This window comes from Oncorhynchus mykiss, chromosome 8 (assembly GCF_057628025.1).
Source record: "Oncorhynchus mykiss isolate SJ-2025 chromosome 8, ASM5762802v1, whole genome shotgun sequence".
In the NCBI taxonomy this organism is placed as follows: Eukaryota; Metazoa; Chordata; class Actinopteri; order Salmoniformes; family Salmonidae; genus Oncorhynchus; species Oncorhynchus mykiss.
The window spans coordinates 66467460-66481292 of NC_143029.1; the positions used below are offsets into that span (position 1 = coordinate 66467460).

At 40.7% G+C, this 13833-nt stretch overlaps 1 protein-coding gene across 1 annotated transcript; it reads left to right on the top strand.

The window, feature by feature from the left end:
* Positions 1-10828: 10828 nt before the first annotated feature.
* On the top strand, positions 10829-12172 carry LOC110530343 (melanocortin receptor 4-like). The gene has a single exon (XM_021613317.3). The coding sequence runs from the start codon at positions 11170-11172 to the stop codon at positions 12169-12171; it is 1002 nt and encodes a 333-aa protein (XP_021468992.1). The 5' UTR covers positions 10829-11169; the 3' UTR covers position 12172.
* The last annotated feature ends 1661 nt before the right edge of the window (positions 12173-13833 follow it).

Genomic DNA, 13833 nt, shown 5'->3' on the forward strand with positions numbered 1-13833 from the left:
GACAAAGTTAGTTTGACTTCCTGGTGCAGTGTAATTAGGATATAAGGGTGAAGGCCAAGTTAAACATTATTCTCTGCTCCTGTGCAGGATACTGTGCTCCCTGTTTGCAAACTTGTATTAAACCATATTGATTTAAGATTGACTATATCCGTAACTGCATTTCTCTTTTGTTCACCTGAAAATGGTCTTTTAAGCTTGGTGACGAGGATGGGATGTGAACAGTCAGGTGAGCGAATGGCTTTGGTCAAAAAATAAGAAAGATAAAGCTGAGAAGGCAGCTGTGTTAATACAGTGTGTATCAACACAGCTCACATACTGTTTAAAAAGCTTTTTGGATCCCCTGTTATCAATACTCCAGCACCCTCCACATTGCGAGGATACCGACGCTGAGACGTTTTCTAAAATGTTTTATGAGATTGGAGAACACATTGGGAGGGATCTTAGACCATTCCTACATACAGAATATTTTGAGATCCTCAATATTATAGGACTGCCCAAAACCACAGGCTTTGAATGGGGTTGATGTCTGGAGAATTTGATGTGTGCTTGGGGTTATTGTCTTGCTGGAAGATCCATTTGCAGTCAAGTTTCAACCTCCTGGCAGAGGCAATCAGGTTTTTGGTTAAAATGTCCTGGTACTGGGTAACGTTCATGATGCCGTTGACCTTAACAAAGGCCCCAGGACCAGTGGAAGCAAAATAGCCCCATAACACTAAAGATCCAACACCATATTTTATGGGGTCATTTTCTGTTTATGCATCCTTATTTAGACGAAAAAACGACGCCAACCCGCTCTGACTCCAGTCGTCCTGTCCACAAGGCTGCTGGCTGCGCTTTGCTATCACCGAAATATCTTGAAGATTGCCCATTATTTAGTTTGTGTAAGGACCCCAAAAAACAGAGGCAGTGGGGGAACCTATTCAAGTAAGTAAATACATTTTTTTAAATGTTAAAAAACAATCTAGCTGGCTACAGTAGGCCACTTTATAGGTTAACTCAAGTGAGCTGCTAGATAGCTAGCCAGCTAACTTTACACCATGTTTAGGTAAGTTAATTAAATGGCATCAGCTATGCCACCAGCTAGCTATCTTCCTATTAGCTAGCTATATTGATGTAATCATTCTAAATTAAATACACAGTCTCCAAATGCATTAGTGGATAGCAGCCATGGAACATGGTGAAATTGCAGCTTAAGCTGTCGGTAAAGAGAGAATGTAGGCTACTGGATAGGGCAGGTCATTTTGTGGGAGGACATTTTGAAAAGATTCTCCAGTTCCAGTCCCTAGAGAGGTAAACTTTGAAGACTGAGAGAAAATAGGAACATAATATTCAGTGCTGTCAAACTTAAGTCAAATTAAGCCTGTTTTCTGTTCTCAGATATGGAAAGCTGTGAAAGCCTGTTTGCAGATGAAGAGAGAGGTCCCAATGAATATCTAAGAGACTAGGGGTATGTGCTATATGCCGGCAGGTAGCCTAGTTGTTAGAGCATTGGGCCAGTAACCAAAAGGTTGTTACATCAAATCCCTGAGCTGACAAGGTAAAAATCTGTTGTCCTGCCTCTGAACAAGGCAGTTAACCCACTGTTCCTAGGCTGTCATTGTAAATAAGAATGTGTTCTTAACTGACTTGCCTAGTTAAATAAATACAAAAATTGGTTATACTGTATGTGTAGGCCTACCTATCTTAGCAAATGTAGTATACTAAAATACTGTTAAACATCAAACACAATGTATAAACCAATTACAATTGGAGCAGGTCAACCCTTTTAGGTGTGCAGGGTTTTGTTTCAGCTCAGCTGTAACACACCTGATTCAACTGATCAAATATATTGAGTTGATAATTAAGTGTGTTATTGCTGGGCTGGAATGGAAGTCTCCTCACCCAGTAGATCAGGGATCAGTGGAGCATTGTTGGCCCTGCTTTAGTAATAATAGCCTACTTGTGACTACTCAATTGTCTATTGTTGTTTACACTAAGCTATCTAATCCTACTCATATTATGAGTTATCTTATTTCTACATTTTGAAGTGATGAAGTGTTGATTCTTTGAATTGAAGTGTTTAAACTTGTTTTAACTGTTAAACTATTATTCAAAATGATCTAGTGTCACTGTTGATTAATCATCACAATCCTGCAATAAAGAGGGGTTCTGTCTCTAATGTGTCTGTGTTTCTGTGTTGTATTCTCAAATTAATATTTCCTTTTTGTCCAGTGGTAAGATCTCCAGTTTTATTTGATTGTCAGTATATCAACTATGTGAATACATTTTGCAGCTTATTGCGTGCATCGCGAATGCAGCCATAGGTCTCCAGTATGATGACATTACTGTTATTATCGGCATCTTCATCTGAAGCAGAGAATAGCTAAACTCACACATTGTTTACATGTTGAGCTATATGTTCTCAATTATACCAGATTTTGTACATGCCTTTTAATTTAGGTACAGTATGAAAATAAGGAAATGGCAATTAGGCTACAGGAGATAAGCTTTACAGGTAACATTTTATGAGGTTCATTTCATTTAATTTCATTCAATTTATCATTTTTGCTAGCAAAATTATTGCAGTTCCTATAGACAGTACATGATTGCTCGCATCACTGACCCTGGATAAGCTAGCGACTGGGCTAACACAGCTAAACTTTAAGGTCAATAATATGCTTTTTTTTTTGAAAAATGTTGTTGGCTTCATAATCATGAGAGAAATTGAACTAGCTGGTAGCTAGTTAGTTAGTTATACCTAGGTATATTACAAGATTAGTGTTAGGGTTGCATCAATTCGAATCTGGTATCAGGATAAACATGACATTGAGTCACCGATTGTATACTATGTATTTTTTATTAGCTAGGCAATAAAAGGTAAATGCAATTTTCGTATATACGGGCTCTCTGTCCCACCTCGCAGGGCAAACAGAGAACTGATTTGTTCCTGACAAAATTATTATAATATACTCTGACAGAGGTAGTTCCTGCTTCCGAGCCGGCCTGTCAGAGTAGAGACTGGGCGTGGTTTAAACTCACCCAGCCTATCGTTGATTGTTGGCGCCCGAGCTGGTCCCAGCACCCTGGGCGCTTCAGCGGTCAGTCGTTGTAGTTGTGTAGAATATACAGTTATCAGGCACCTGGCTCCTGTTATCTAACAAAAGACAGTTTGTTCTCGCAACACTACGTTCTGAATGTGCCCCCCATCTCATTGCACAGTTCCTGTCTTCATGTTATTCTGTATTTTTCCATCATGAAAAAGGCCCATGGCCCTGAAACTGTTAACAATGTCTCAAGTCAGCTATGTTGCATAACACATACATCCACACAAGCCAACAGCAAATAGTATTCCATCACATATGATATGGTAACGGGCTATAGTGTATAACACAGAACCTCACATTAGCTAACTTCTCAAAACAAACATTGTGGTTAGCTATTTGTCCCTCATGCTAGCCTTTACAGCCAAATACAGTATCACTTCGAAAACGTCAACATTTTTAAAATTGAGAAGTGCCAGCATTGTGTACCATTTCTCACCTCTTGTTGCAGCTTTAGCTGCTCATCTCGAAATAACAGGGAATTGCTGTGAAAACCAGCGTGCTGCAAACGTTCTAAAATGTTTTGTTACCAGTGCTTGTTTTGTTGACATGTTTAGTCCTCCCTGTTGCTCCTGCAGCATCAATCTGGTTAGCACCTTTGGAACTCCATCCAAGCAACGCATTTGATTGGTTTAACGTTTTGTGAGGTTCCACTGATTTACACCAGGTTCTGACCCCTCTTTAGCTGATTTCTGCCATGGAACTTCCTCAGGCTTCCCGTAACGAGGCTACGGCATAGCTAGTGAACTGGAACTACTCACACATTTTCTTACTTCTCACAAATAAAATAAAATATGGTGAAGTAGGCAAGAATTGACATTCTTTTTCTGCATCATACCTGCCTAATTCTCACTTTAAACACTTTTTGTGTGCCTAATTCTCACTTTTTGCATTTAATAGCCAAAGTTACACATTCTGGTAACATCTGATTCTGGAATGATCTGTTCTCGCAAGCTGTAGTCTAAGACACTTGAGATTTAGATATTGTAATTATCTAGTAGTTTGGATGTAGTGAACTAGTGAATGTAGTGAACTAGTGAAATACTGAAATACTTTTCTAACTTTAGCTTTAGTGTAGAAGTAATCGGTATCTTGGTAAACTATATTTTCAGAGTAGCTTCCCCAACACTGGTATGGGCTGACTTGGCATTGCTGTAGCTCAGCCAAAATAGCCTGCCAGCAGCCTACTAAAGGTTGCATTATGTCCATTTCAATGTAGAAAAACTTCTCTCTCGTCCAAAACCGTTACATAGTTAGGCTATCCATATTATAGGAGCTTCATCTTATTCTTTCTATTTCTTTTGCGGATTTGTGCCTGCAATTTATGGAACATGACAAAACTTTGACGATAACAACAAATGGCAAAGTCAAAGATGCTGGTTTCCCCTATCCATCTCTGGCAAAGTTTTCCCTCAATGCTTATGACAAATCCAGCTTCAGAACAAGCCATAGCCTAAATCTCTGGCTAATCTTTCGAATACAGTGTACAACAACAGATAAGCTAGATAAGGTTAGCTAGCTAGATAAGGTTAGCATGCTAGCTAGCTACACTGACAGTGCTCTACTTGTTGTTATTTCTCCACTCCAAGTGGAAATCACCACATCGTTCCCACCCTCAATATGTCACTTTTGCCTGGAGCCAGTCCTGGTCAGATGACATGAACATAGAGCTTTTGGCCATACATACCGATGGTGAGTTTGGCATCTAAATAATTACATTTTAGTCATTTAGCAGACACTCTTATTCAGAAAAAAATACAGTAGTGAGTGCATCCATTTTCATACTTTTTCTTATACTGGTCCCTCATGGGGATCGAACCCACAACCCTGGCGTTGCAAGTGCCATGCTCTACCAACTGAGCTACACGGGATGCAAAAGGGTGAAAGGATGCAGAAGCAGAAAATAACCCCATACTTCTCTCATGCTGTTGGTGCTTGGGACAGTCTGATGAGGCTGAATGTACAGCAGGTGATGGTGGTGACAGCTCAGGCTAAAGCTTGTCTGGTTGGGAAACACAATATCCTGGACATCATCAATGGCTTCTACTGTACGTCTGTGAGTTCTGAACTGTAGCATATCTGAATAATTATTTTTGAAACGGCAGGTTGATTGTGGGGGTCTACACACTGTGAATTTTGTAATAATCTTAAACTTGAAAATGCATTGAGATACTGATTGGCCATTGACATGTCACTTTTGATGGAGATGTCGAATGACCAAAACGGGGGACTGTAATGGAGAATATTTAAGATGATTAAAGTTCTTATTCATTTTAGAGTGATTAACACAATATGTTTTCTCTTTCTGTGATTTCCAGTGTTCTGGTTGTGCGGGTTGATGGACACTAGATTCAATGCTGTTTGTTAAACTCGTATCTGTTGATAGGGCCGCCAGGAGGTCTGGAGGTCCAAGGACTAAGGGCAGTGATTGTTGTTGTATTCTGTGAAACAGTGATTCTTTAGCAGCTGACAAATTTGTTTTGACTTCCTGGTGCTGTGGAATTAGGATATAAGGTCAAGTAAGACATTATTCTCTGCTCCTGTGCAGATACTGTGTTCCCTGTCTGCAAATTTATATTAAACCAGATTGATTTTTGATTGACTATATCTGCAACTGATGTTCTATTTTGTTCACCTGAAAATCCCCTTTACACAGAGCGTATTTGATATTGCTCAATTTATGTTCAAAGCCTGGGGAGAAGTAGAAATGTATTGTTTGTATAATGTTACAAAATGGTAGCTGTACTTGCCATGATCATTATGTATGCGTGTTAATTGCAAAATGTAATTTTGTTTTGTGCACATCGTACTTCAAGAAATAGTGTCTTATAAGCACATGTGGGCTTGGCACCAATTAGTGTATGACACTGAAATAAAATTAATCAATCAATCTAACACTTGGAATGTTAGTACATTTTCTAGATTCTAATCTGAGAAGGGCAGTTGTTGTTTGTTTTCTCTCCTTCTGCCCTAGTCACAGGTGGCAGTCATCAGTTGCCAATCAGTCGCCAATCAGTTGCCAATCTGAAGACACACCTACTCCTTTTCCCTTACCCAATCACATCCCCTTTCCCTTGGTTTAAAAGAAACCCAACCAGTTGTCTCTGGAGCTATCTCTCTTTAGTTTTTGCGCCTACATGTCACATTTGTCCGTTATTATGTATTGTTGTGGTGTATGACTGTTTGTTGGTGGGAAAAGGAGAAACAAAGCCAAGTTGCCCATGGCCATACGTTACCTGTAGGAAAACTTTGTCTAAGTACCCTAGTTAGAACTGGGAGGACCACCCACTGTATTTTATCGGTTAGTTAGCTAGCTGTTCATGAAGCAGGCTAGACTAGCGTAGGTTTTTTGGGGGATATTTATTAGTTCTTTCCTTGGGTCCAGCTCAGCCCCCCTCAGATATGTTACGGGTCTCGTTTCCATCCCCCCCTAGACTGCAATGCCAAAGGGGTTCGTAACAGGTGTTATCTGCATACAAGACACACAAACAAAAATCACTTGAAGATTTGGTGGTTTATTTCCCCATCAAATGATGAGTCTCATCAGGTCTCTCTTGAAAAAAGAGTGATAACCTCAAGTGGCCTCCAGGTAATAAAGGTTAGACCAATAAACCCTTCGAAAAAGCTATTCTTTCACCACCTTCATTTATTTAGTCATATCCATATATTACCATAGCTGCTGCAGCCATGTACAACTTCTAATTTTGCCTTGTTCATGAGCACACAAAAGAGAAAGGACAGCCCATTTCTTTCACCAGCTGGTCCCAGGACACAGAAACCAACTCCACCTAAATCAAAACAAAGCATGAATGAGAAAAATAACAGAAAAAACAAGGATTGTAAAGAGGGATATTTCTATGTACTGTACATGAATGAATGGTTGTTGCTGATGGATTATAGGAAACCTCTGAAATGATCAACCTGTTGATTGTTTAACAGATTCTTGCAAAGATGTCAACTGCCCAAACTGCAATGCAGCCATGGCAACTTCCCAGAATTTTCGTGCTAATGGCCTGAGTCAGAAATGTTGTTTTGCTTTAACCCAAGCTATCCCTGAAAAATACATACATTTGACAAAATACGTACATTTGTAACCAAGTGATTGTGGGTGTACCTGAAGCCATCCTCTCTATTTAAAACCCACTTAAGGTGGACGACGTCTAGTACATCCTGTTACAGTTAGGGAATATTGAAAACCAACCTGACCCCTACAACAATTGACATAACTGTTTGCAACATGTTCTCACAAACTCACATCGATTCTTGAAGTATTTTCGGACCAAGACACAGTACATCTGATTTGTGGTTAATAATTATAATTTTGTGCCAAGAAATGATAAGGCCACATTAAATGTGACTATTTTTTCTATTACCATGCTGTCAGGATCCTTTGAGGTGATGTCAGAGTACCGCGAGTGTGATCGAAAGTTGTTACAAAGCTGTCAGCAAAACACTGAATGGCGGTTTGAAAGAATGTGATGTGTTAATAAGCTAACCTTGAGATTCCTGGATAAATTCAAGTATGACATACTATATCAGATCAGCACCAAACCCTCCCACCTCCTTTTGTTGTTGAGGAGTGAGGATGGAAGATTGCAATGTGAAGAATTGGCCTGCCTGTGTAAACACAGCCATAACGGTGGATCTATGAGTTCAATAGTACACATGGGGACAACTGTGAAAAGTATGGATAGTGTACTCCAGAGTTGTGTAGAAATCGAATAATGATAAGTATGCTTTTGACGACAGTATTTTTGATTTGTAAGAAGATCAGCAAATTATATTTAAAGGAATCTCAGTAAAAAAATATGTTTAGAAAAACTAGAGAAGATTGCACCTAATAAGTGCAAATAGTTATTGTGATGACACAAGCTTTTGGAACAACTTCAGCTTCATTGGCTCATTTACAGACAGTAGCTGACAAGCTAATTCATTGATTTCGCTCACTGTCACTTGGAGTGGATCTATCCTCCAATAGTGTGACTGTTCCACAGGGTGCTGACTGACAAAGGACTTATCTGATTTGGCCCTCTCTGCCTGTACTGACCATTGGCTAATCAGTCAAGCCAATGCCAGTGTGAGACAGTGGCAGATTAATTCTCAGAGACAAAAGGATGGATAGAACGCACATTATTAGCCAAAGGGATTATTTTGTGGTTCGGTTCTGTCACGCCCTGACCTTAGAGCCTTTTTACGTCTCTATTTGGTTTGGTCAGGGTGGGCATTCTATGTGTTGTATTTCTTTGTGTTTGGCAGAGTGTGGTTCCCAATCAGAGGCAGCTGTCTGTCGTTGCCTCTGATTGGGAATCATACTTAAGTAGCCTTTTTTTTTTCTCCCACCTATGTTGTGGGATCTTGTCCTTCTGTTGCTGTTGAGCCCTACAAGGCTGGTTCTGTCTTGTTTTTTTGGTTTTCATTAAAGAATATGATTAACCTATCCCACGCTGCATCTTGGCCTAATTCCACCAACGACGATCGTCACAGCTTCAGCTTTTCAAAAAACATTCCAGACCATGCTTTGATGGCATTGAGAATAGCCTGTAACAATGACTCAATATTCATCTAATATTTATCTGATCAGTCTGCCTTGTATAGTCTAATATCCTTGATGACATGACCACTTGGGGTTAAAATCATTTGCACATCCATTTGATCTTTATAGATGCCTACTGATGAAAGTGTGGACATGAGCCAATTGAGCCTTGTTCATACGTGTTAGAGCGTGACATACCTGTTGAGAGACCTTCCATTTAGCCTTCTGAGCTCCCTGAATGAGGCTAAGTAGTCCTGACTTACACTGGGTTTTAGGTAAATTGATGGCTAATTCAACACACAATATTTCCAATGCTGCTCTTCTATCATACTATTTAACTGCGCGACCATGACTATCCACTTTATATTTGTAAATACAGTCATACTTGACATAGCACATTCATAATCTATACTGTATATCCTATTGTGTACATATCAGTTTAGTACTTACTGCAATGTTGAGCGAGCTAGCACACAAGCATTTCACTGCACTTTTCATACATGGTGTAAAACTGTGTACGTGACAAATAACATGTGATTTTTATTTTCATTTGATGTTTGTCTGCTTGTGCTTGGTGCATACAGTAACTTCCAACAATATCTCTTATTGATACAGACTGATATAAGACGTGAGAACAAACTGCTAACCTGAACAAAAACATCTGCTTCTTTTCAGCCCAGGGAATGGGGTGATGTCGATTATGTCCTGTCCTAAGCTGGTGTATGTATTTGTGTGTGCATGCATGTGTGTTTTTCAAACACCTAGAGGTGTGATCAATAGGCCAGGAAGCTAGCCTAAAGCCCTGGGAGGTTTCGACAGTTCCACCAATTCGGTGCTTTTTGAGAAGTGTAAAAAAAGACTATCCACTTGAGGATGAAATACCTCATTTTAACATTCTGTCATAAAGAGCACATGTTCTTCATTATGAACATAAAAAAAACACGTCTTCCCATCTCAAGGTTAAATAAAAACATGCCTCTAGTAAGTGCCAAATGAAGTAACAGGGTTGACGATTTAATCATAAATCCTCTCATGACAGGGGGAATAGAAGCTTGTTGTGTGCAACAGGGAGTGGCAATTGAATGCAAAAACAAAAAAATGGAATTGCTAAAACATTTCTAGCCCGTCTATCTATGGGTAACAGGATTGATGTGTTGTGCTTGACCAGCTCAGTTTTCCACCACAAAACACCAGAAAATGGCCAAAAAGCAGCACATCTACTTTTACACTATGATTAAATGGTCAATGTTTCTATTGAAATATTTAAAAAGGAATCGCTTCACCAGATTAAAGTGAGAGTTCAGTTCACGTAACAGTGTTCACATTGAAATGAGGGACATACAGTACTTATCACATTAAATAAGTAACAGTCTTCAGAAATGGCTTGGTCAAAGCAACAAAATAACTAGTGCTTTACAATGATGGTGAAATGTTTGGATTAAGTGGATTGGAATCTTCATAGAAGTGACACTTGACACTTCAGCAAGCCTTCTCTCCATGTGGTCTATATTAAAGGGCACATCATTTAATACAGCAGAGTTTTAAAATATTAAATTGGTGCACAATTTCTACTTAAAATATCAAAGGGATGCAAAAGGAACTCTTTTCGTTGGACGACGCAGGTGTGATTCATTTTAGGAAAAATGGGGAGGTTGCAATGTACTCAGCAGCTGGGGGTGAATGACAAGGCTACAGAGCATGTCCAGTAGATCTGATTGCTTGAAACATAGTGGTAGATAGGATACAGTTCCTAAATGTTATTGATACACTTACGTAAATCATCCCTGTTGAATGCTTTTCAAAAGACCTCGATCAAGACTCACATTTCTGACATTAATAAAACCATCAATTAGATTAATTAAATTGGCACATGCTACAAGGACAATCTGTATGTGCTGAAGTGAGGTGCAGCAGGGCTATTCATATCTCTCTCAGACCAAGAACACACTCCAGATGTGATTCCCACCCTTGTAAGCACACCCCATTGGCTGAGAGACGGGGAGGAGTCAGGGATGAGAGTGCTGAGGGGTGAGAATGATTCTGTTAAGTGAAGCCCTGGCTGGCTATCTGTGCTTTAATACCTTTTCTTTCAGTTAGTGACTCAAATTCTCGGGACTCACTCACAGACACACACCCTCAGTCAACCTCTCTCCATCTATTTTTCACAATTTCTGCCTCTCTCTGTTTCTCTCCCAATCTCCTTCTCTCCCCTCTCACTCTCTCTCTTTCCCTGCTCTCTCCGCGCTCTCTTTCTCGGAGACCTCTCTGGCTGAAGCTGTGGTAAATAGATGGCAGTGTGAGACCAGGGGATGATAAGGCTTTCCTGCCTGTAGAGTCAGTGCCAGAAGTAGTCAGACGGGCGCCTGTGGTCACGTATCGAACTTCCTCCCAGTGTTTCAGACTTTACTTCACTGCCCAGTGTCTGCATGGCATTCAAAGCTGGAGCTTGAAGTAAGCAGCTCCTCATTAGGCACAGAAACCCTCTAGACGGATTAAGGGAATAATGAAGAAAGAAGTAAACTGAAGAGTACTGACTGAAGAGTTCCTACAAAAACAATGAATGCCACGCACCAGCATCACCATGGATCATTTCACCTATGGAACCACAGCTCTGGAGCTCCGCCTCTAAGCCATCAACAGCACCAAGCCGGAGCGGAGAGACACCATGGTTCGTCTGGGTGTTACGAGCAGCTGCTAATCTCCACCGAGGTCTTCCTGACGCTGGGCATCGTCAGCCTGCTGGAGAACATCCTGGTCATCGCCGCCATCATTAAGAACAAGAATCTGCACTCTCCCATGTACTTCTTCATCTGTTCCCTGGCCATGGCCGACATGCTGGTCAGCGTCTCCAATGCCACCGAGACCATCGTTATGGCAATGATCACCGACGGAAATCTGGGGATTGGTGGCGGCGTGATCAAGAGCATGGACAACGTGTTTGACTCCATGATCTGTAGTTCCCTGCTGGCGTCTATCTGGAGCCTGCTGGCCATCGCCGTGGACCGTTACGTGACCATCTTCTACGCGCTGCGCTACCACAACATCATGACCACGCGCCGGGCCGCCGCCATCATCACCAGCATCTGGACCTTCTGCACCGTGTCGGGCGTCCTCTTCATCGTCTACTCGGAGAGCACTACCGTCCTCATCTGCCTCATCATCATGTTCTTCAGCATGCTGGTGCTCATGGCCTCGCTGTACGTCCACATGTTCATGCTGGCACGTCTGCACATGAAGAGGATCGCCGTTCTGCCGGGAAACGGTCCCATCTGGCAGGCAGCCAACATGAAGGGGGCCATCACCCTCACCATTCTCTTGGGGGTGTTCATAGTGTGCTGGGCTCCTTTCTTCCTCCACCTCATCCTCATGATCTCCTGCCCTAGGAACCCCTACTGTGTGTGCTTCATGACCCACTTTAACATGTACCTCATCCTCATCATGTGTAACTCTGTCATTGACCCGCTGATCTACGCCTTCAGGAGCCAGGAGATGAGGAAAACCTTCAAGGAGATCTTCTGCTGTTGGTATGGTCTCGCCTCTGTGTGTTTCTCTGTGTGAAATGCCCAGCAGATAGTGACTCTTATGGAGATACTGCATGTGAACTGTTTAGGGAGAATGTGAACAGTTTAAAAGAAACATAATTATATTATTTGTAAATAAGGACATATTTTTGTCTTGCCTCATGATCCAAATAAGAATTGCAAAATTGTTTAACATGCCTAAGGTAACTACAGGTAACTGCCAAAATAATGGAAACACCAACATAAAGTGTCTTACTAGGTCATTGATCCACCATGAGCCACCAGTTTCAATGCGCCTTGGCATAGATTCTACAAGTGTCTGGAACTCTAATGGATGGATGTGACACCATTCTTCCATGAGAAATTCCATAATTTGGTAATTTGGCGGCGCTCCAGAATCTCCCATAAGTGTTCAATTGGGTTCAGATCTTTTGATTGAGACGGCCATGGCGTATCGTTTTCATACTCATCAAATCATTCAGTAACCACTTGTGCCCTGTGGATGGGGGCATTGTCATCCACTCCTATCAGGATAGAAAGGATTCACCACAGGTTGAAGGTAATCACTATTTATTGGCGTTTACCTTGGGTTGAGTGGACCTAAACCATGCCAGGAAAATGCACCCCACATCATAAGAGTCGCCAGGACCCTCATTTATTCAAGTGTTTCCATTATTTTGGCAGTTTCCTGTACATGTATATAGATTTATCTCACGATCAAACAAATTGTCAACAAATGGCATGGCTATCAGTACATGGAGAGGTTTGGGAATTGTTAGATGCTGTTTGCTCCCTAACACCCTGATAATATTTAGAAAGACAGAAAGCGATATTGCTATGAAATATTGTTTCCTTGAAATGTGCAAGTACAATGCTTCACAGTGCTTTTAAAGGAGTAGTCTTTGCATGTTATTTAGGATAATGCGTTTCCAGATACAGTGAGCTCAAAGTATTGGGACAGTGTCACCTTTTTTGTTGTTTTGGATCTGTACTCCAGCACATTGGATTTTAAATGATACATTGACTTTGAGGTTAAAGTGTAGACTGTTAGCTTTAATTTGAGGGTCTTTACATCGACATTGGGTGAACTGTTTAGAAACTACTGCACGTTTTGTACATAGTCTCCCCATTTTAGGGGACCAAAAGTATTGGGACAAATTCACTTATGAGTATTAAAGTAGTCAAAGGTTTAGTATTTGGTCCCATATTCCTAGCGCTATATCAGCCCGCACAGTTACAAGGATGGACCTCATATTGAAGCTTATAGAGATCCCAACTGATGTATAGAATGAAAATGTTTTAGAAACAAGCATCATGAAACCTCTAACACAATACATTCAGTTGACTTGGTGAAAATCTGTTTTTTTTTAGACCTAACTTGCTTACCACTATTTCCATGTGGTTTCTTCCTTCAGACTTCATAAAATGATGATCTCTTCCTAAATATTTGGTCAAATTATAAATTTTGTGTATGGTTTCCTAGAATCCAAGGGTGGCTCAATTTACCCCCCCTCATGAAAAAGTATTACTGAATTACTACACAAAACCTATTTGTGCAGTATTTGAATTTATTATGGATCCCCTTTAGCTACTGCCAAGACAACAGCTACTCTTTGTGGGGTCCAGCAAAATGAAGGCAGTTATACATTTCTAAAAACATTACAATACATTCACAGCAGATTTCACAACATAAGTGTGT

Coding starts and splice junctions, on each gene's coding strand:
- LOC110530343 (XM_021613317.3), top strand. CDS start 11,170: ATGAATGCCACGCACCAGCATCACCATGGATCATTTCACCTATGGAAC.